We start from the raw sequence: 21,851 nt of genomic DNA, 5'->3' as shown, positions 1-21,851 counted from the left end.
CGGCGCGCCCCGCCCCGGGGGTGGGTCACCGGGCGGGGCGGGGCGGGGCGGGGCGGGCGCAGCGCGAGGCCGGCGGGCGGGCGGGCGAGCGGGCGGGGAGCCATGGCGCCGTCCGGGCCGCTGCTGCTGCTGCTGCTGCTGGTCCCGCTGGCCGGCGCGCGGGCCGGCCCCTACTTCCGCCCGGGCCAGGGCTGCCGCCTGCCCCTGCGCGGGGACCAGCTGTCGGGGCTGGGGCGCAGGTGGGCCGCGGGCGGGCTGGCCCCTCCCGCGGCTCCGGGAGCCTGGCGCCCTGCCTCCCTTGACCTTTGAGGGTCAAAGCCAGCGCCTGTGTTTTGGGGGGCACTCTTTCTCTTTACATTTGCTTGGACCAGCCTGGCCTGGGGGGCCTTCGGGGCGTTGCTGCGGGAGCCGCGTGGCTCCTGCATTTGGGGGTGCCCTGCCTCCTTCACGTGCCGGGTGGGCGGGGGTCTCCCACGGAGCTGGGCTCCCCTTCTCTCTTGGGGGAAAGCAGCGGGCCTGACTCTGTGGTGCTGATCTCTTCCCAGGACCTACCCCAGGCCTCACGAGTACCTGTCCCCGGCGGACCTGCCCAGGAGCTGGGACTGGCGCAATGTGAACGGGGTCAACTACGCCAGCGCCACCAGGAACCAGCACATCCCCCAGTACTGTGGCTCCTGCTGGGCCCACGGCAGCACCAGTGCCATGGCGGGTAGGCGGGGTGACTGTGGGCCACCGCGGCCGGCCACACGGCCTCCTGCGCAGCACCGGCCGCCGCAGCGGCCGTGATTCTGGGCCAGGAGATTCAGCGCCGGGACTCGGCGTGGGCGGCCGGTGTCGGAGGCTCTCAGGCCTCGGGGCGCTGCCCTGCGCCTTCTGCCGCGCCTCACCGGCCAGGGAGGGCCAGAGTGATTGGCACAAGCTGGACTGTGTTCCCATCGCACGGGGCGGGCCTGCCTGGGGCCTGAAGCCCAGGGATAATGCGGCTCGAGGGTGCCTTTTCTGTCCCCCAAAGCCTGTGACCCCAGCATTTGGGATCAAATCAGAAATGCAGACTCACTCAACCCCCTGCCAGTGATGGGCACAAGGAAGTGAAACTGCTTTTCAGCAGCAGTTAATAATTGAGCTGCAGGCCCATCCTGGGCTTGGAATATTGAGCAAGGCTGGCAGGTTTTCTCGTCTGGCCCTGAGCCATCTGGCCACAGTGAGGGGAGGCCTTGGGAGAGGACGGAGGAGAGGTGTCACCCAGCCTTGGGCCTCCGTTCAGCCCCAAGCCAGCCTGCTAGGTGTGGGAGGGGCTCTGCCATCTCCAGTGGCCGCCCGGGGGTCCGGGAGCCTGCAGTCACACCAGATCTCCATCGCAGAAGGGACTCTCCGCCTGGGAATCTGGCCCCAGGAGGGCAGGGGACCATGGCCTCCTCCCTGGTGGCTAGCTCACTGGGCAGGCCTGGTGTCGTCTGTGGCCTCATGTTAAATGGGTTAAGAACAGGGTGGCTCCGTGGAAGCCTCCGAGCTGTCCTGTGACTATTCCCATTTTGCCGATGGGGGAGCTGAGGTCCCTGGCCAGGAGGTCAGGAGACTCGGCCGTGGTGTGAGTGGCAGCTGGGAGGACAACCCAGGAGGCCGGCCTTTGGGCCAGGACCTCTGCTGGGCTGTCTGTAGGTTGAGGAGTGGAGGGTGGGGCCTGGACTCCAGGAGTGGTCAGCTGGAGGTGGAGCATACTTCTGACCCTTCAGGAAGGAGGAGGAAGGGGACAGGTAGGCTGAGGCCCCATTTTAAGGCGTGAGAGCCCTTGGGGGAGGCTGGGGAGGCCCCCTGCCTGAGATGGAGATGGACAGGGCCCCTGGAGCATGTGGAGCCAGAGGCTTAAGCACCGGAGGCACCGGGAGACCTGAGGCCAGGCCAGCTGACGGGGTGTGAGCGGGCCTGGAGGCAGAGGGTCTGGGCTCAGGCTGGGCAGGCATGGCGCTCACAGTGGGGAACTGAAAGAGGGCCTTTGTGGCATCCCTAAGGGTGAGGGATGGAGGGAAGGGCCGAGAAGGTCAGCAGGGCGGGCCCTTGACATAGTTCCCTTTTCGGATGGTCAGCCCTGCCACGTTTCTGGAATGGACTCTCTCCTGGGCAGACAACTGCTTCTCTCCTCTCCTCGAACCTCCAACTTTCTCCCCCAGCAGCAGGGCTCTGCTTTCTCTTTCACTGAGGAAACAGAAGCCCCCAAGAGGGGACTTCCACGGGCACGGGCCCAGCTGCCACCTAACAGCTGCTCCTGGTCCGCCTTTCCTCCTGTCCCTGGGCGGCCAGCGCCCGAGCCCCTGACCCTGCGCCCTGTGCTGGGCCCTGGCCGTCACCCTGAACAAGTGAGCAGGGGGCTTCGAGCCCGTGCCCCCCTCCAGCCACTGCCCCACTTCTGGGCTCCCGGGAGAGGTGTCTGTAGCCCCTTCGTCCCTCCTCCAGCCCACTCCAGCCTTGCGTCACCTCCCACTCTACAGGCACCAGCCTGCCACGCGGGCAGGTGCAGGGGTCCCCCGCCAGGCCTCGGCCTCTGCTTGTGCTCCAGCATCTGTCCGTGGGACACTTTCCCTGCCTTTCACCCCACACCATGGGCTCCTCCTGCCTCCAGGCCGTCCCTCCCTGTGCTCTGCCGGCTCCTCATCCTCCCCGCGTGGCTTCCCAGCATCGGGGTCCCCTGGACTTCGCCTCCATGGGCACTCCACCTTGACACCAGCTGCCGCTCTCCCTCTGCTCAGACATCTGACACCTCAAACCTCAGCCTTTCCACCCTCACTGGGCTCACCGAGTCAGGACCTCAGCCTTCCCGTTACTCACACAGAAGCCCTGGGTTGCCCCCCATGCAATCCTAGGCCAGATCTTGTCCGTTTTACCTTCAAAGTATGTTCTGAATCCCTCTGCTTTTTGCAGCCCCCATCCCTGCACCCCCAGTCTGAACCCCTGGCTCGCACTGCTTGGCCTCTGGGCTTGCCCCGCCACTGTCCCATCTCTGCTAGAGTGCGCCTGCTGATTGCCCCAGGTCAGATTGTGCTTCTGTTCTGCTCTAAACCCTCTGAGATTTTGGGCAGATAAAACACAAAAATCCTTACTTGACGTACAAGAGCCCCTGTAAGCTGGCCCCCATCCTGTGTTGGGACCCTGTGCGTCGAGGCTGTTTTGTTGGGTGCCGGATGCCCGGCGTGGACAACAGCGTGGTGCACAGTGGATGAGCAAGGCGGGCCAGGACAGGTGGGGAGGGGTCTTCCCTTGTGTTTGGGCCACGTAAGAAGTGTATTAGATTCTCGGTGGCTGGGTCAGGTAGGGATTGGATATGTGATTCAGGTGTGGACAGGGAGGCCAGCACTGGGCGGTGGGGAGTGGGCTCCCTGGAGGCATGGGGCATCCGAGTGCAGATGCGCCCCTCTGCGGGGGGGTGGGGGGGCACGGAGGGGCCCAGGTTGGCGAAGCAGGGGTCAGCATCGGCAGCTTCACTGGACGGGAGGGGATGCCAGCGAGGTGGGCCTGGGCCGCAGGAGCATGGGGCTGGGAACGGAGACCCGGATGGCTGTCAGGAGCCTCACTACGCAGCGGACAGCTGCCGCGTCGGTGAGGGTGCGTGCGCGGCCTCGGGGGCTCTTTGCTGATGTTTCGAGAAAGGCAGGTCTGCGCGTGTGTGCAGGTGCTAATGTGGGAGAGACCGGGGTCCACGTGGGCCTTGGGTAGGGGGCAGGGTCATGCCACCTGCTGTCAAAGGAGGTGGGTTGGGGACGCAGAAAGCCCGGACGCTGGGTGGCGGAGAGGTGAGGGGCCTGCATCTGCAGTGAAGTTTGGGAGTGAGGGGCGGGGTGAGAGGGGTCACTGTGGCCCCCGTGAGAGAGCGAGGCGGCAGGGGCCTCCGGTCAGCACATCAGCAAGCATCTCCCAGAAAGGGGGAGACCCGGACCAATGGAGGCGAAGCGTTTTGGAAATGGCAGTGGGGCAAAGGGGCCGGCACCCCGCCTGCAGGCCTTGCCCGGTGTGGGGTGAGGGTGGAGAACCTCCCTCGGGGAAGTGGCCGGGGAAGTGACCTCCCGGGGGCGGGGGTTCAGCGGCCAGGGCCAGGCTAGTTAGCAAAAGAAAACTTGTGCGCTCAGTCGTGCAGCTGACACGTGCTGAGCACCTATTGTGCGTCAGTCGTGTTGAGACACAGGAGCTGCAGCTGGGGCCAGACGCCGCGGAGACAGACCCCGGGAACTCCTTGGACTAGTTAGCAGGTGACATGGGGTCAGCACAGCTGGGGAGGGGCTGAGAGCTGCAGGGGCGGGTGGAGGCCCACGACCTGCTGTCAGCAAAGGGGTGTCTGCAGGAAGGGCTCTCTGGGCCAAGGAGTGGCCAGGGCACATGGAGGAAGGGGCAGCAGGCGGCAGGGGCCTTGCTGGTGATTGTTGGTGAGTTCCAGAAGGCCGGGGCTGGGCGTGGGGGGAGGGCTGGTCAGAGGAGCCAGAGCGGGGCTGCAGGAGCACCATGGTCTGGGTGGTGACACCAGGGATGTGGGTGAGCCGGGGTGGGGAAAGGGGGGACTGGTGTAAGGGGGTTCATATCCGTGCCTGGAAGGGCCCGGGAGACCCCTGGAGAGCTGAGACTCCCGAGGCTGGGTCGGAGCCCCCGATGGGCGGGTGAGCCGGTGGGTGCGTGCTGGCCAGGTGCGGGTGCTGGCCTGGTGCAGGTGCTGACCAGGTGGTGGGTGCTGACCTGATGCGGGTGCTGACCAGGTGCGGGTGCTGGCCAGGTGCGGGTGCTGGCCAGGTGGTGGGTGCTGACCAGGTGTGGGTGCTGGCCTGGTGCGGGTGCTGACCAGGTGCGGGTGCCGGCCAGGTGGTGGGTGCTGACCAGGTGCGCGTGCTGGCCTTGCAGACAGGATCAACATCAAGAGGAAGGGGGCGTGGCCCTCCACCCTGCTGTCCGTGCAGCACGTCCTCGACTGCGCCAACGCGGGCTCCTGCGAGGGGGGCAACGACCTGCCGGTGTGGCGGTACGCCCACGAGCACGGCATCCCGGACGAGACCTGCAACAACTACCAGGCTAAGGACCAGGGTAGGCCCCTGCCCGCCCCCACCGCCCTCCTCCCAGGGAAAGTGTGGCCGGGGCATGGGGGGGAGGGCCGGGTAGAGGTGGGAGCCACCCGCCACCATGAAACCGGTGGGGCTCGGGGAGCAGGCAGCTGGAGCCTGCAGTCCTTGTTGAGAAGTCCAGCCAAAAAGACTTCGGGAGGGTGTCTCCAGCCTGGGGCCCCCTGTGGCCAGGGCTGGCCGTGGTGTTTGGGTTGTGACATGTTGGCATTTTGGGGGTTTCCCAAAATGAGCCCCTGTCAAGGCCAGAGTACATTTTCCAGGAGTGGATGAGGAAGGAGGGCAGGCCAGCAGCTAGGTAGACCGAAGCACGCAGGCCCAGCTGGAACACAGCATCGGCCTGTTGCCCTGGCCGGGGCCGTGCATGTGCAGGTGGACTTGGAGCCGAGGGTCCTGCATGGACCAGCAGAGCCAGCTGGCCTGGAGTCTTGGGAGTTGGCACAGTCCTCCTGGGCTGCTCCCCTAGGAAACCAAAGGAAAGAAAGTCCAAACCCCAAACCCATAATTGGCAGTTTTAAGTCACCTATCCCTGTTTTAGTTCCCTCTTGGACAGAGCAGAGCCGGGGTGAACCCAGTGGGCCATCTGAGACAGCAGGATTGGAGGAATGGGGAGCTCGGGGCGCTTTTCCACCCCCACTCTCTCCCTCTATAAAAGGGTGAGCTCTAGCAGCCCCCTGTGCCCTCTCGGTGCCCGAGCAGACTCTGGGCGCCATCCCACACCCACGGGGTGCCCCCGCCTTGCATCTGGAGCCATATTGCCCAGCCAGAAAGAATTCTCCCAGACTGGTTGGGTGAGTCTTGTTGAAGTGGTAAACACAACAGGGGTCAGAGAACCAAGGAGAGGCCAGATGAAGGGGAGAAGGCTCTGCAGAATTGGGGATCAGGTGGTCCCCAGGGCCGTGCCTTGCCCTGAACTGGTCTCGTCCGGCCTAGGCTGGGCCCCTGTAACCCACCCGTGTGACAGGGCCAGGTACAACTGAGCAAACCGACTGTTGGTAGTACATAGTCTCGCCTCTGTATTAGCAAATGTGGTCACAGATCCATCCCTTTCCAGTTGTATTGGGCATGGGGCATTTGGTGTCCCAGGGACAAATGAAACCAACAACTAGGTCCTCAAGGAGTCTGATGTCCTGGGGGAGGAATCCAGACAGATGGGAAATTGTAATACGTAGGTAACACGAAAGCGGTAAAAAGGCAGGATGGTGGATGTCAAGGGCCTGGGAAGGGGAGGGACAGTGTGGTCTTACAGGACTAAGAGCCTCCCCCCCCCCTTTTTTTTAGCCTAATTCTTGATACCTCCCTAAACGAAAAAAATAAGAAAATGCTTATTTTTTTCCCAAATGTATTGGCCTTCACTAGCCAGCAATACAATTATCTTTTTTTTTTTTTTTAAGATTTTTATTTATTTATTTGAGAGAGACAGAGACAGCGAGAGAGGGGAACACAAGCAGGGGGGAGTGGGAGAGGGAGAAGCAGGCTTCCCGCCGAGCAGGGAGTCCGATGTGGGGCTCGATCCCAGGATCCCGGGATCGTGACTGGAGCCGAAGGCAGACGCCCAACGACTGAGCCACCCAGGCGCCCCGATAGTTACCTTCTTGAAAGCTAATAATTACACTCTTTTCAGCTATGGAGGCTTGTGGAAAGACCCTGTTCTTGGCCTTTCAAGGAAAAGAAAGGAGGCTGACCTTTGAGTGCCTACTACGCGCTCATGACCGTGGCTTTCCTTCCTGCCCACGCGGGGGGACGGCTCTTCCTGAGTCCCCTGCAGCGGGACGCAGAGCCTAACCCACAGCCCCGACGGCAGGATGCTTTCCGTTAGCAGCGGAACTGGCGAAGCGCAGAGCGGTGGGGATGCGCTCCCCGGCGAGCGGCCTCACGCGCACTTCGCCCGCTGTCCCCAGAGTGCGACAAGTTCAACGAGTGCGGAACGTGCACGGAATTCAAGGAGTGCCACGCCATCCAGAACTACACCCTCTGGAGAGTGGGCGACTACGGCTCCCTCTCCGGCAGGGAGAAGATGATGGCGGAGATCTACGCCAACGGCCCCATCAGGTGAGGACGCGAGGCGGGGGCCGCTGCCCGCCAGGTCCCCGAGGCCCCTTTGCGGGCCGGCTTCGCGGCCCCGGCGTGAGCTCTCTCCGCAGGACGCTCCCGGGACGGGGGTGAGGGCGAGGCGCGCGCGCGGCGGGAGGACGGCGGCCGCTCGGGGCCGTGGGGAGCGGGTGAGTTCCCCGCACGAGACGCTCACGCGTGGACGCCTTGCGCTCAGCTGCGGAATCATGGCGACGGAGAAGATGGGGAACTACATGGGCGGCGTCTACGCCGAGTACCATGACCAGGCCTACATAAACCACGTCGTTTCTGTGGCCGGCTGGGGCGTCCACGGTGGCACGGAGTACTGGATTGTCCGGAATTCGTGGGGGGAGCCGTGGGTAAGATGGTCACAGATCCCCGCTCCCCCCCCCCCTCTGGTGGCTCCCCGGCCGAGATCCGCGGCCCCGCGCCAGCGACGTCCGGGTCGGGCCCTCCGGCGGGGAGGGCGGGCTGCCGCTGTCCTGCGGGTCGTGGCGCGTGTGGCCGCATCCCCGGCCCCTACGCGTCCCCCCGGGGGCCACCGACTGTCTCCAGTGCCTGCCAAGGGTCTCCTGGAGCCCCCGCCCTGGTTGCGAAGCACTGTTGGGCAGCGCCCGGTTCAGCTCGATCGTTCTTTACAACCGTCTCGTCCTTTCTGCTGTCACAGTCCTGGCTCTCCCAAGTCGTAGTGGGAGGGTTCCCAGAGATACTTTTGAGTTGGGTCAGAAATGCAGGGGAGATACATTAACTGCCAGAATTTTCATTTCTGAGACCCAGTATTAACCATAAACAGCCGAAGACACAGAAATTCGTTACTCTGAAGTGGGGGAGAGTGATTAATGTTGAAGAGATGAAATGTCAATACTTTTGATGAAAGGACTAGAAACCGGGGATATTAATAGGTAGTTAAGTCATCTGGCCCCAAGAGTCAACATTCTAGTTACAGTCATTTGCTTTTGGCTTACAGGGCCAGGCACCCCACTTGTTAAATATTAACCAAGGAAAAATACTTCACAGACGGTACTTGGGAGTCGGGGTCCAGCGCAAGGGCAGGAGCACCCAAGCCCGAGGCTGCTGGGGGAAAGGAACGTGGTCAGCAGGGTGCAAGGCAGCCCGGACTCAGGAAAGGGGCCATCTGCACTAGCGGCCATACAAACAGTCTCCCACCTCCCCGCACCAGAGCCCAGTCCCGGGATGCTGACTGGGCCTCTTCAGCAAGAGCTTCTGGAAGGGCTTTCCCCCTGCTGGGCTCCCGGAACACTCTGGGTCAGCTCTGGAGGATGCTCTAAATTAGCTGGTGAGGGGGGCGGAGGGTCAGCGTGCACGTGGAGAGCAGGAGCCACGGGAGACGGGCGTGGGGAACTAACGTGTGACCCCTCTCCCCACAGGGTGAGCACGGCTGGATGAGGATAGTGACCAGCACCTATAAAGATGGGAAGGGTGCCAGTTACAACCTCGCTGTGGAGGAGTACTGTACGTTTGGGGACCCCATCGTTTAAGGTGCATGTCTCCAGAAGAGCATTGTTACCGTGAACCACAGTCAGGGGGTCCGATCGCTACGGGCACTGGGTTGGTTCCACCACGGTCTGAAGGGACTAGGGGCTGGCATTCGACACGATCTGACGGCTGGTCATGGCACTGAGCGCCTAGAAGGGGCACCTGTTGACCTGCCGAGTGCTTTGGCGCTGGCCGCAAGCGCACTCCGGGGGAACGAGTGAAATGCGAAGGCTGGGACCCCCGTGCCGGCAGGCCCCTACCACCATGACGGCAGCAGACAGTCTGCCCGGCCAAGGTGTGACCCGCAAGGCCGTAATGACGTGACCTCCAGTCTCTTCAATCCATGATTTGGTGTTTTCTGTTTGTCAGCTGTGGTCTATAATATGGTAAAGAAGGGCAGACTTATCACCAGTTCTTATGTCACCCTGGAAGCAGTGGTGGGGGTGGAGGGAGAAGACAGCCATTGGAGATTGCCCAAGTGATGAATAAAATACATGACTCCCCGCAGGAGTAGAGCCTGAGCGTGCCTTATTTACACACGAGAATGATAACACCAGGATCTCCACCTGCCAATCCAGCAGAAAGGCTTTTTAATTTATTCTTGGAAAATTCAAACAATGACAATAAAAGATCAACTAACCAGGTTCTTGTAAGAAAAGTCACCTTGGAAGGTGGTTCATCTACAGGTCTCCGGTTCTGAGCTCCCCGCCACCATGGGAGGGACCCAGCTCCTGTGCTGGGGGAAAGGAACGTGGTCAGCAGGGTGCAAGGCAGCCCGGACTCTGAGGAAAGGGGCCATCTGCGCTAGCGGCCATACAAACAGTCTCCCACCTCCCCGCACCAGAGCCCAGTCCCGGGATGCTGACTGGGCCTCTTCAGCAAGAGCTTCTGGAAGGGCTTTCCCCCTGCTGGGCTCCCGGAACATTCTGGGTCAGCTCTGGAGGATGCTCTAAATTAGTTCACCAGGATGAAGTTGGACTTGCAGTGAGCTTTCACAAACAGAAGGAAAACAGGCACTGGGTTAGAAACAGGAGGTGAACAATGACCTTTAAAGTTGCAGCAAAGGGACACGCATGTCAACCCTACCTATAAACTCCGTCACAGGGTCATGTTCACCTTCTGTTTTAATGGTGCCGGCGATGCTGTCGTTTTCCAAGATGGGGAGGAAAAGCTGCACAAAGTCAGAGGTGTACGGAGGAGCAATGACATCCAGTACCTAGGAGGAGAGAACACCGGGTCACTCCCCGCACAGCCTCTGAGCAGCGTCCCCACCAACACCTGATGAAATGGCAATCAGTTTGGAGAAAACCACCCTCCCCTCCCCACCCTTTCCACTTCCCGGTGACAACAGTCTCCAAAACTGAGACACCCAAGTGGTTATGTAGGTAAAACGGAATATGGCTCCTACAGGTGGGAGGGGCTTGGCAAACTGGTATCTAATCATTGCCATCACCCCGATTATCAGCACAGTTCTCAGAATTAGGTACAAAATGAATTAAATTTAAGCCAAAAGGCACTGCTAGTGTTAACAGTATGAACATGAAACAAACGGTGTATTGCTGACCTCAGTTACAAAATAGCGAATGAGTGAAATGTCAGTGTCCAGCTTCTCCAGACACTTTCGGATGTAACTGACAACAGGAAGTACATAACCTCGACTCAGCAGGTGAACCATCCTGTCCAACAGGGTCTTCTTCAACTCAAGCTACGAGAGCGGGGGCAGACAGATCTGTCAGAACGGGTCCTCGCCCCGAGCCTCCACGACGCCCGGGGGCCACCCGCTCACCTGCTCCATCACATCCAGCTGGGAGTGCTCAGTCTCAAAAAGCTTAACAAGCAGCTGCAGGACCTGGGGGTGCAGGAGCTGGTGGCAGGTGCTGATCTACAAACACGCCAAAGGGAGCCCTGCTGAGCACTGCAGCCGGGTCTCTGGGCTCACCATCAGTGCCGAGAACCGTCAGCATGGTCCCAGCCGGCTCACGGCAGGCGCCCATGATGGCAGGCCTCGGCACCCAGCCCGCGGCCCGTCAGCTTCCGTGCCATTCCTCATCCTTTCAAAACACTTGCTGAAAACCGCAAATCTATGGAGCCAATGAAACTAGTTCCTTAAAAGGAAAATCCTCGTTGAGGATAGAAAGTATCCAGCCCCGCACAGAGCAGCTCCCGCATTCAGTGAACAGACATCCCGGCAGGCCTGGCCCGAGCAGGATAAGGTACAGACAGAGTGCCATCCCTGGCCCTGCGGCCCTCCTACCTCATCCAGCAAGGCCAGGTGCACTGGGGTGTGGTCGGTCTGCAGCTGGAAGTACCTGGGCTCAGACACGGTCCAGTCCACCCACTTCAGCACACCCATTGCCACCACTGGAAACCTACGGGTGTAAGTAAGGCACAGTGCTTCCTTTACGTGGAGTTTAAAACAAACCACCACCACCACCAAAACTAAATGATTGGGAAGGTTTAAAAACCCACCGCCACTCTGTCTATCCCAGCAAGTCACTCCCAATGTGCTCTGCCAGGGAGATGCTTGTCCGTGAGTCAGTCTGAGGTCAGCATCCTCTCACCATGCCATACTAGACCCCGACCTCCCTTATCGGCTTACTTTAAACCACATTATTGGTTCGGAAGGACAAGATCGTTAATGCAGAACACTCAGGGAGCTCGGACCGGGTTGAAGTTCTATTTAGCAAACCCTTTCCTTGTCCTGAGCACAAATTACCAGGGGAAAGACTCGACTGCCCACGGGATCGCCCTATTTGTAAGCTCTTCTAACTGACTGTGTGTTCATACCATTGCTATGGTCCCACGTCCTTTCTAGCTAAGCAATACCTTGTCGGCCTAACACGTACTGCAAATAGACCCCTTTCTTTCAAGCAGCTTTCGTAATTCTGGTGGGTCTTCCTTTTTCTGAGGCTAATTTATGAACAGACTTCTGGCAGGTAAGCAGCTGAGCATTACTCGTGCTGCTAAAACAGTTCAAAGTTCTCTATCTACATTTTAAAAAGAGAACATAAAATCATTAAGTATCTCTGAAGCTTTTGTTACATATCTTTTTGAGCTTTTAATAAAATGAAAACTCAGACCACTCCCTCCAGAAGGATCCAGTTTAGAACAAGGTTTGATTTTGCTCACCTGATGCACTGATAAAGCGTGCTCAGCTCTGCCACCAGCTCGGAGGCCCCTTTGTTCTCGTTACAGCACAAATTGTGAACGGTCTCCACGGCTTTCGACGTTGACTTCAGCTCGTCCTTGTTGATGCCCACGCGTTTGTTCTGAGAACACACACGCGGGTCTGTGAATCCCGACGGCGTGCGTGGCCTTGCAGGTGGGGTGATCTGCTACCGGCCGCCTCTCCCTGCAGACCCCTCCCCATCCCTGGGGTCAGGAGTCAACTCAGCTGCTGCACTCCAGTCACCCGGCTTACAAAAACAAGCCAGGGAACCTGGGCCTGGGGCTGAGGGAGACCTGGTCGGTTTCTTTAGCTGCACTTTCAATTCCGGTTTGAAGAAGTATTACAGATGCAATGCACATTTCCTTGAAAGATTTAGCACTTCGACTATTTCATGCATGAACACTAGAAAAGATATTTCTGACACGAGCTGGGTTCATGACTTCTTGCAGCCAAAATTCCCAAATAATACCAAAGAGAGGAGGTTCCTCGTCTCCCGAAAAGCCCAGGAATTCTCAACTGATAGTACCTTTTTCCAGGTCTCAACCACGCTTGCTGCGTAGGCCAAGATATGGATATATTTGTGCTTGTGGTCCTGGTTGATTCTGGCCCCTGGCTTAAAGAGCGACTGCATGAACAGGTCCAGGAAGGCCGGCACCCGGATCTGAGGGGACACACGGTATCATTGGAAAGGAATGCACGGAAGAGATGTCAGGTAAGTCCACATACACTTAACAGCAGGCGTGAGGGCATGCCCGCTCACATCCACCCTCCTGTGCTCAACCCGGCTGGTGTCCCAGTGTGTGCGAAGGCTGAGGATGTGATGGGGAAGGATGAGGGAAAGGGCAGAAAAGATCAACGTGATTTGTACTCAGTGACTTAAGAGAAACACGGGCTTTCCAAAATAACCCTTTTAATCGGCATGGAAGGTGTCCCACCTTATTATTAAAATGAAAGCAACTTACAAGTTCCACGGGAGGCGGGTCCATGCTTGTAAACATCTTGAACAGGACTGTGATGTCAGCTGGATTCAGGGCTCCTTTGGACAACATAGCCCCAAGAGCCTGACAGGCCCGGGGGTAGGAGGCAGCTGTACCCAGTGCTAGTGTGATCTGACTGGCATCATGACCTCTTAATGAAAAAAAGTATACGTCCCATTGTTAAGAAGGCGGCGCCCTGCCCTGCCCTCTCCTTCCTCCTCTACCTCTTTCCTTCCTTTTTTCACACCTAACACTTGGGACTGCTTGGGTCCCTTTGTTTTTCATATTTCTGTCATTCACTGGGAACCTGACCGACCCATAAAAACGGCATTTAAAGCTAACTGGGGAAGAATAACTGGGTGCAGCTTGCAGACTTTCCAAAAGGAGCCACACACTTGTAATGTATCACTAAGACTCCATTAGTGGAGAATAAACTCACAAGGGCTCATTTTGTTCTGTAAGATACGGACTACAACATGACAATTAGACTACTGAATAACTATTTCAGGACTACTATTATTTGCTATTGATGAATCCTAATATATGAGATTACAGGTTCACAGATCCAGTGAATTGAACAATAACCAGTTACTTTACAAAATACTCATCAAGGGGCGCCTGGGTGGCTCAGTTGGTTAAGCGACTGCCTTCGGCTCAGGTCATGATCCTGGAGTCCCGGGATCGAGTCCCACATCGGGCTCCCTGCTCGGCGGGGAGTCTGCTTCTCCCTCTGACCCTCCCCCCTCTCATGCTCTCTGTCTCTCATTCTCTCTCTCTCAAATAAATAAATAAAATCTTTAAAAAAAATACTCATCAAAGCCAAACTTCAGCTCATCAAAGCCAAACTTCAGAAAGCAAGCTCTCTACATGTATTTAAAATTACCCTGACTTTTCCAGATGTACTAGGTAAAAGGAAGTTTATATATCTGTCAAAATAGGAGGACCCAGAGCCTCTGGTTGTAGAGAAAGGGTAAGGGGGGGTGTGGGGGGGAATTTCGTGGAGAGCACCTAGTTAGGACCAGGGCTAGCAAAAACACAGCCCTCACTTCTCCTGGGCGAAGCGCTGCACCTCCTGAGCAATCCTACGCACGGCGGAGCCTCCCTGCTCTTCCTGGGCCAGCACCGACATCATGGCCTGGGCAAACAGGTACGTGTGCTCCCCGTGGCACACCATTTTCTGAAAAATGGCAGGGGAGAGAGTTTGGGGTTTCACAGTTGCAGCGCTGACAAATGTCGACAAAAAAGCCAGACCCCCAACCTTTCTGCATGCAAGTTATTTATGCTGGAACAGGCCTTCTGACCTGGACACTGTCTATAGGAAGAAGCATTTCATGTTTGAATATGCATGACCCAAAGCAGCCTCCTTCTAATCTGAGATACACAAAAGAAAGAACTTACGGCAAACTCAGGGAGATTTTTTTCAAGGTTTTCCTCTCCTCCATCCAAAATTGTAGCTAGAGAGGTACGGAGTACCCTAGAAAACACTTCCAACTGCTGGCAGGCTGTGGATACGCTGGTTATCTCCCCTTGGTACCCTGCATCAGAAATAAGCTACAATACAAAAATAAGAAGCCAAACAAAGCATCAACAGGCAGTGACCACACACTGCACAGGAAGCTGGCTTGTTGTCAGTGTTTGTGGTGAGGTGGGCCGAGCAAACACTGCTCTCAGGTCTCAGACCTTTATTCTGATCCCAGCCTTGCCACTGACTAGGCCTGTGGCCCAGGCTAACCATCCCATCTTGGTTTCTTCGTGTGTCACATGAAGGAGACAAACCAGGCATTCTTTTTTTTTTCTTTTTTTAAGTAATCTCTGAGCCCAACGTGGGGCTTGAACTCACGACCCCGAGATCAAGAGTCACATGCTCCGACTGAGCCAGCCAGGCGCCCCAAACCAGGCATTCTTAAAGATTCCACTCAGCACACAACAGACTCTATAAATATGTTCCTGCCAAATTTTAAAACAGAGTTCATGTTGATCCAAAAACACAGATATGAGGGCGCCTGGCTGGCTCAGTCGGTGGAGCATGTGACTCTTGATCTTGGGGTTATAAGTTCGAGCCCCACACTGGGTGTGGACATTACTTAAAAACAAAATCTTTAAAAAACAAAACAAAACAAAAAAACCAAAAACCCCACAGATACATCTTCTATGCTTTTCTTTCTCACTGTTCAGACTTACTAAAGTGAAGTGATGGAGACCTTTACCAAAAACCAAATACGACCTTGCAGAAGAAACAGACCTCCCAACCAACCCAAAATAACTCTCGTTCATCAGCACTTTCGCCTTTTCTGTGACTCTAGTACTCTGCCTACCTTAACGGTGAAGTTAAGCATCAAACAGTCTGGATGGGCTTCAGCCAGTTTGTAAAAAAGATCTCTCCACGTGGTATGTGCAATCATTTGTTCAAGCCAAGCTGGAGTCTGCCAACAAACAAACAGACGGCAAGATAAAAGACCTAGCCTGAGCTTAAGTGAAGATGATACTCTATGAACAGTGGCTGGCTCTCCCGGCTGGAAGAGCCCCCGAGAGCATCTAGCTCCAGCCCTTGCAGTCCCAGCAGCGGAAGCAGACCCAGAGCTGGTGACGCCACACAGGAGGCTGAGTGGCAGCACCAGAACCCTGAAGGCCCGCTCACAGCTTCGGAAAGGCTCAACCGCACACAAGAGCGTGCCGGAAGGCGCTTCCGGGAGACACGCGAGAGTCTAGGGAAGCCCACGGAGAGGGGCTGCGGCAGACGCACCTCAGCTGTGTGCCCTGGGTGCCCAGCACAGTGGTTTTGTCCATCACCATGTGTGACTGACAGACCCAAGGGCTGACTCTGAGGCCACCTCCCATTTGTGCCAAGGCCGGGCTTCCCACTGGACACTCCCAGCCACCAACTGAGCGTGGCAGGGCTCCTCAGGCAGGCCTGTTCCCAGGAGACCTGGGCCTCACTGACACTGCGGAAACTTTCTGAAAATGGCACTGTCGCCTAGGGCTCTTTGTCCCCAACCTTCCTTCCCTCCCTCCGGCCTTTGGGGGCCACACCTGCAACATGGCCCCCCGGCCCCTGCTCATCTTCTCTCACACACGTGTCCCCCGTCATCTCCTGCACACACAACCCCGTCCTGGCGTCTGCCTGCGGGGGCACCCAGGTGCCGACAGCACTCCACTCAGAGCCTGTGCTCCAGACGCAGCAGGACAAGGGAGCTGGGAGTCCGCTCCCCCCCCGCTCACCACGTGCGCGCCTCTCCGCTCGCGAGAGCTCACCACACTGCACGGAGCATTCAGAGGGCAGCTCTGACTCCACGCAACTCCTCTCACACCCTGATTTTCGGACCCAACTCTTTACTCCCATCACACAGCACACTCCACTGCATGCGTGGAACAAGCAAAAGATCCCAGGAACCCATATCAGAGAAAGAAGACAGACTCCTCACCTCTCCTTCTTCAGTAAAAATAGAATCTGCTTTGCGGGGGTCAAAATGTTTGATTAATAAACTCTTCAGGTGATTTTCCACTGTTTCCTGAACCTGCACTGGTTCAACACCTGTAAGAAAATGAAAACAACCAGATGGAAAATGGCAATCCCTCAATCTGTCGTCCTCCTTTAGGAAAAGTAGACAGGTGAAAAGTCTACATGTGACTCAAAGACCACAGAACTGCTTCTGACCACTTGGAATCTGGGACCGCTCATAAAAATAACTATTTGTTAACCATATTCAATGGTAAGACTCAAAAAGGAACACAGGGCGGAACACGCAAGGATGTTGGCCTACATGGAAAGGACAGCGGCATCTTGGAAGCCTCGGTAAGGGCAAGGACAAACTGCCCACACAGACAGGTAGGAGGATGGAAAGACATTCCCACCACGGTGGAAGAGAGCAGACGCCAGCCACGAGAGGCGCACTGTCTCCAAGTGCTGTGGCAGCAACGAACCGCTGGCCTTCCGGGCAGCGCCTACCCCCTGATGTCATCCGCGCCCAGCTCAGTGGACTTACAGGCTCTACTTTGATCATATTAGCTAAAAGCCATAATCATACCCAGTCCTACATTATCCATCAATTACTGCTTGCTGTAACAGATCTCTTAAAAATGACACACTGAACATATACTGTATAATCCTATAATTCTACAACATGGTAGGGCAAAGAGCTCAATGAGAATCACATTTGCAGGCTATCTGTAAACCTCAATTATTGAATCAAAGATAAGAATCAAGCAGACGAAGATGGGTAAGAAGTTCAGTTCCGACTTACAGAAGTCTTTTTTTTTTTTTTTTAAAGATTTTATTTATTTATTTATGAGAGAGCAAGCGAGAGAGAAACAGCATGAGAGAGGAGCGGGTCAGAGGGAGAAGCAGGCTCCCCACTGAGCCGGGAGCCCGATGTGGGACTCGATCCCAGGACCCTGGGACCATGACCTGAGCCGAAGGCAGTCGCTTAACCAACTGAGCCACCCAGGCGCCCTGACTTACAGAAGTCTTAAAACCCAGGAAAACAAACAAGGCCTTTCCAATTTATCAGCATTAAGATGATCCAAAGGTCTGTAAAAAAGATGGAGGGGGGAAGTGACCAGCCAGGATGGGGGCCACCCACAAAGCACCTGTCTGAATGAGCCACTCAGCCAGCAAGTTCACAGTCTGGGCCACGGCCGTGTAGTTCTCAGATAAGAGCTGGATAACGTTCTCCGGAGACCCTCCTGCCTGAAAATACCTAGAAAAAGTAAAGAAAAGCTACAGCACGGGCATGGGGATCAATGACAAGATAGCTAGGATATTAAGATGTTTAAAGGTGGGGGCGGAACTAGAAGCCTTCCATTCGAAAACCACATTATTCTCACTTGTGCACTTCATCCTCTGGATCTCTGATGAACTGTCTCTAAGTTACCCCCAGCCTCCTCCCAATACAAAGGACCTTTCTCACACACCTCTTCAGAGTGTTGAAAATGGAGGGCTCCATTATGTAATCTCGGGTAGAAAATTTATGTAGGCATTCTTGCTGGACCTCTGCGTCATCTTCTCCCTCTCCATAATCATCCTCCTGCTGGTGGTAAAAAGAGCCATGTGATTTTTTCATTAATACAAGTATCCCGTAATCTCGCCTTAAATTTCTATCACCCAGTCCCTTTCAAAACTGTCCCTCCCACATACATGATTTAATTGACTTTCTGGACAGTTTCATGAAGCGGGCGGGACAAGTAATGGGCAGCTACGAAAACTGAATCGAGAACCACACAGCAAGCAGGTGCATGCTGCGCCTCCGCCCTGGCCCACGTGGGCACAGTGGCCACACAGGTCACCTCAGATCTCGGGGTGGCCGTTTACTCCTCTATTAAAGGTAATAATAGCGACTGCTCCCATCTGTCTGTTGTAAGGACTCCGTAATCTAATTTCTGGAAGAACCAAGCAGAGTACCTGACATTTAGTAAGAACTCAATAGATACTAGTTATTGTTTTCACAACTATTTCATATGTGCCCTTTAATGCTTTCCTCCAACAAACACTGATGAAGCGATTCCTGAAGGCAAAAGCCATCAATATGCTGTTAGAAAGTGAAGGTCACAGACTTGCCTCGCATCGGCAGGCCTGGCTGGAGACTAGTCCCTGTTCTGGTTGGAAACAACCTTGGGCAAGTCACTGAATCTAAGAACAAAGCAGGATGATGATGTGATGACATCAAGGTCCATCCGGCGTGAACGTTGTCATCCCAACTAACAAGCAGATTCTTTTTAAACGCTTGCTCTGTACTGAGCACTGTACTTGTCACCAGGAAACCTAGGACATACAAGACAAGATACGGCTTTTTCCGCCAGGACTTCACAAACTAGGAGAGACCAGCCTCTAGGCGACTAACATAACGGGGTAAGACCTAGACCAGGAATCAGCAAACTAGGGCCAAATCCAGTCCTTCTCTTTTTGTAAATAAAGTTTTATTGGAACCTAGCCACACCCATTAAAAATTATTTTTTAAATTTTACATATTGTTTATGGCTGCTTTCCCCCTGCAATGGGAGAGTTAAGTAGTTGTGACAGGGACCTGCAGAGCCTAAAATATTTACTATCTGGCCCTTTACAGAAAAGTCTGCCCACCCCTGCTCTGGACTAACATTCTGCAAGCCGTGCTTTGGAAACAGATTCCTTCTATGGAGACTGGGGAGTTTTCTCTCAGACCTTACTTGTGTGGGGAGCCTTGAGCAAGCCTGTGAAGGAAGGCTGGCCTTTACCCTGAGACTCATCCTTGTGTGTCTGTATTCTTGGGCTTCTGCCCTAGGCCCTATTCTCTTCTGCATCTTCTCTTGGGTAATACCACCTCCCTGTTCATAAATCTAGAATTTAGCCTGGATCTCTCTCTCTCAAGCTCGACTCGAGTGTCAGCAGTCTATTCTCATTCCCATCCAATGCCCACTAGTTCTCCAAACTCATGAGGTCCAAAACTGACCTCTAAACAGATTTTCCTACAACCTACATTTTAGTAAAGGATTCCATCATCTACCTGTTGCCCCAAACCTAGAAAGCTAGGAGTCATCCTCAGTTTCTGCTCCCTCACTCCACCCCCACACCCCATCACAAAGACCCACCAATTCTGTCTCCCACACATCTATCCAGTCTGGCCCTTCTTCCCAGCTTTACCATTCCTTATTTTGTGCTTGCAGTAGCAAAATGCCCCTAATGGCTCAGTCCCATTGCTTCCTTTCAGTCGTCTTCCACACGGACGCCGCGGCGGTCTTCATAAACCACACATGACATCGCTCTCTCTCTTGCTTAAAATTCCCAGTCTCCCTCAGAAAAGAGATCCAACCTCTAGCATGACTTTAACCTTTCACTTGTTTACCTGGCCAGTCTCCTCTCTTGCCAGTCCCCATTGGCAAGCTGAAGCCAGACTAAACTTTTGCATTTCAGTAGCTCTTACCTTCTATCATCGGGACTTAATATCACTGTAGCCTCTTTACACATCTTCCTGTCTCTCAAATCCAATAACATGGCATCAGAATTTGTGAGCAGAATTTGTGTCACAAAATTTGACCTATCACTGTCTTCCAAAATCCAGCTCACGTCACCCCTTCAGTCACCTTTCTTGACTTCCTCTTCCTCCTCCAAGCAGTGAGAATGAACATGAAGTGAACATATATGGTCCACCCCTCTCATCACTGAGAGCCTATTAGGGTCAGTGGGCTGAATTTCGATCATGATTGAAGTTCTCCATGCATGAGACTCCCCAACCTCCTGCCATTCCTAGCTGCCTAAGCTAGGGCACTAAACTGGACCAAAATGAGGGCACTGGTCTAGATGGCCCTTCGATATGCCTCAGTTGTAACACTCTGTGACTTAAAGGCTCAATGCGACAAGTAATGTGACATTCTGAACAGGAGGCTCAAAGCACGAAGCTACCACGAAGCTCATTTATATCATGTTGGTGGTCCAGCATTTTGATAAAGTGGCAGTGGAGACAAAAGGACCTGGGTTGGATCCCCATTCTTTCATTTGCTAGTTTTGCAACCTTAAGCAGGTCACTCGCTTTTTTCCGCCTCTCTTTCCTCACTTACAAAATGAGCAGATCAACCCCCACCTCAAAAGCTCCTGAGCGGAAGGAGACGCTGCGGGGAAGCCCCTAGCCAGCAGGCTCCCAGCGAGATCTGCCTCCATCTACCCCACTCTGAGCCTCCAAACACACACACTGGTGGCATCGTTCCGTCCCAAACGCCTGAACAAGTCACACTTGTCAGCAGCCATCCACGGCCCTTCGGAACGTGTTCCCTCGCAGAACCTCATGCCACTGCGCTCACCACACAGGACTCCTTTCAGCTCCAGGGACACAGCACCTATCTCTGCATCTTCGCAGCTCAGCTCCAGGGCCCTCCCTGGGCCACTGCCCCCGTCCGAGGGCAGATGCCCCGCTCCATCCGCTCTTCCTTCAGAACGCTGGGTTCAGTATTCCCACACCTGTGTCGGCCCCTGCCAGCAGGCAAATCCCCAGGCTCTCCTCCAGGCCGCTGTACGGGTCCCCCGGGGAGGGACCTGAGAAGCTGCGTTTGGAACACGCGCTGCGGGGGGGTTTCGGGTTAGACCAGGCTTGGGCCGCACCGGCGGCGCGCGAGCCCCCGGGGCTGAGGGTCCAACCCGGCTTCGACCCGTCCTCCGCCTCCATACCCGCCCCCCGCATGGAAGGAAGATCCTCCGGGGGTCACTCGCGGAAGACCGACGGAATCGGCCCACAGCACTGAAACGTATGGTTTACAAACAGTAAAACACAGCGAAGAAAGACCCGAGTTCCACTTTTCCCCCCATGATGCGGACTTGGGATTTTCCGAAGATGTGAGTTGTTCAAACTTGGGGCTCTGAGCCCGGTCCTTCGAGTTTTGTGCCCCACCCGCCTCTGGGGGAAGGAAGCAACGGCACCGGGGCTGAGGCGGGCCCCTCGGGTCACGGCCAGGCGGCCAGACCCCGAGGAGGAGCCAGCCCCCGGCCCGGCCCCCGCCCCAACCCGTCCGCAGCGGACGGCCGCGGCGCTCTGGGCCGGCCCCGTTGGCCCGGCGGCGAAGGCGGGCGGCGGGCGCTCCGCGGGCGCGGGGGGCGCGCTCGGGGCGGGAGGGGGCGGGGCGCGCTGTGCGTGAACCGTACGGCGGCCGCGGGGCCGGGCGCGGCGGGGGCGGGGCCGGCCCGCCGGCGACGGAGACCAGCAGTCCTCGTCGGGGACGCCCGGCGCCCCCGCTCACCTGGCCACCGTCCGCCTCGTCGCCCCACTCGGCCGCGCTCCCGAAGTAGTCCTCGTCCATGATGGCGCCCGGCGCGGCCCCCGCCATCCTGTCCCGTGAGCGCGCGCGAGCAAGGCGCATGCGCACGGCGGGGGAGGGAGGCGGGCGAGCGCACGCGCGGTCCCGCGGCCCCGCCCCCCGCGGCCGCGCGCCTGGGGCCGGGGTAGGGGCGGGGCACAGAGAGCGGCTCCTTAGTCGTGGCTCGGGGCGCCCAGGGCCGGGCAGGAGGCGGCGGAGGCGTGGCCTGGGCGAGGGGGCGGGGCTTAGAGGGCAGCCGCCGGCTCGTGGCTCTGGGCTCCCTGGGAG

At 56.5% G+C, this 21,851-nt stretch overlaps 2 protein-coding genes across 6 annotated transcripts; one reads left to right on the top strand and one right to left on the bottom strand.

Moving 5' to 3' along the window:
• The first annotated feature begins 85 nt into the window (after positions 1-85).
• CTSZ (cathepsin Z) lies at positions 86-9,170 on the top strand. The gene is made up of 6 exons (XM_035025491.1): positions 86-239; positions 546-709; positions 4,879-5,058; positions 6,995-7,145; positions 7,363-7,525; positions 8,555-9,170. The coding sequence occupies exons 1-6, from the start codon at positions 103-105 to the stop codon at positions 8,663-8,665; spliced, it is 906 nt and encodes a 301-aa protein (XP_034881382.1). The 5' UTR covers positions 86-102; the 3' UTR covers positions 8,666-9,170.
• Positions 7,716-21,621, bottom strand: NELFCD (negative elongation factor complex member C/D). 5 transcript variants are annotated; one of them, XM_035025487.1, is made up of 16 exons: positions 21,507-21,621; positions 17,721-17,836; positions 17,397-17,506; positions 16,232-16,341; positions 15,125-15,232; positions 14,208-14,360; positions 13,856-13,986; positions 12,795-12,960; positions 12,359-12,493; positions 11,793-11,932; positions 10,918-11,032; positions 10,450-10,545; positions 10,228-10,368; positions 9,750-9,879; positions 9,569-9,652; positions 7,716-8,407 (listed from the first exon to the last, which is right to left on the bottom strand). In XM_035025487.1, the coding sequence occupies exons 1-15, from the start codon at positions 21,591-21,593 to the stop codon at positions 9,618-9,620; spliced, it is 1,773 nt and encodes a 590-aa protein (XP_034881378.1). In that variant the 5' UTR covers positions 21,594-21,621; the 3' UTR covers positions 7,716-8,407; positions 9,569-9,617. The 5 variants fall into 5 exon arrangements, 4 of the variants coding, with proteins under 4 accessions (XP_034881378.1, XP_034881379.1, XP_034881377.1 ...); XR_004682978.1 differs by lacking the exon at positions 7,716-8,407 and having other exon boundaries at positions 9,225-9,652; positions 10,317-10,368; XM_035025488.1 differs by lacking the exon at positions 7,716-8,407 and having other exon boundaries at positions 9,225-9,652; positions 17,721-17,833.
• Between the last annotated feature and the right edge of the window lie 230 nt (positions 21,622-21,851).

Source organism: Mirounga leonina, unplaced genomic scaffold, assembly GCF_011800145.1.
Source record: "Mirounga leonina isolate KUSES-001 unplaced genomic scaffold, KU_Mleo_1.0 Mir_195, whole genome shotgun sequence".
NCBI lineage: Eukaryota > Metazoa > Chordata > Mammalia > Carnivora > Phocidae > Mirounga > Mirounga leonina.
Note: the sequence above shows the minus strand (reverse complement) of the source record. Positions and strands in the feature narration are given on the sequence as shown.

Bases quoted from the DNA above. Each gene is read 5' to 3' on its own strand.
- NELFCD (XM_035025487.1), bottom strand. From the start codon at position 21,593: ATGGCGGGGGCCGCGCCGGGCGCCATCATGGACGAGGACTACTTCGGG. The intron at 17,837-21,506 runs GTGAGCGGGGGC...TTTTACCACCAG, and splicing joins ACGAGGCGGACGGTGGCCAG to CAGGAGGATGATTATGGAGA. The intron at 12,961-13,855 runs GTGAGGGCTGTG...TTTTTCATTAAG, and splicing joins CAGCGCTTCGCCCAGGAGAA to AGGTCATGATGCCAGTCAGA.
- CTSZ (XM_035025491.1), top strand. From the start codon at position 103: ATGGCGCCGTCCGGGCCGCTGCTGCTGCTGCTGCTGCTGGTCCCGCTG. The intron at 5,059-6,994 runs GTAGGCCCCTGC...CGCTGTCCCCAG, and splicing joins CTACCAGGCTAAGGACCAGG to AGTGCGACAAGTTCAACGAG. The intron at 7,146-7,362 runs GTGAGGACGCGA...CCTTGCGCTCAG, and splicing joins TACGCCAACGGCCCCATCAG to CTGCGGAATCATGGCGACGG.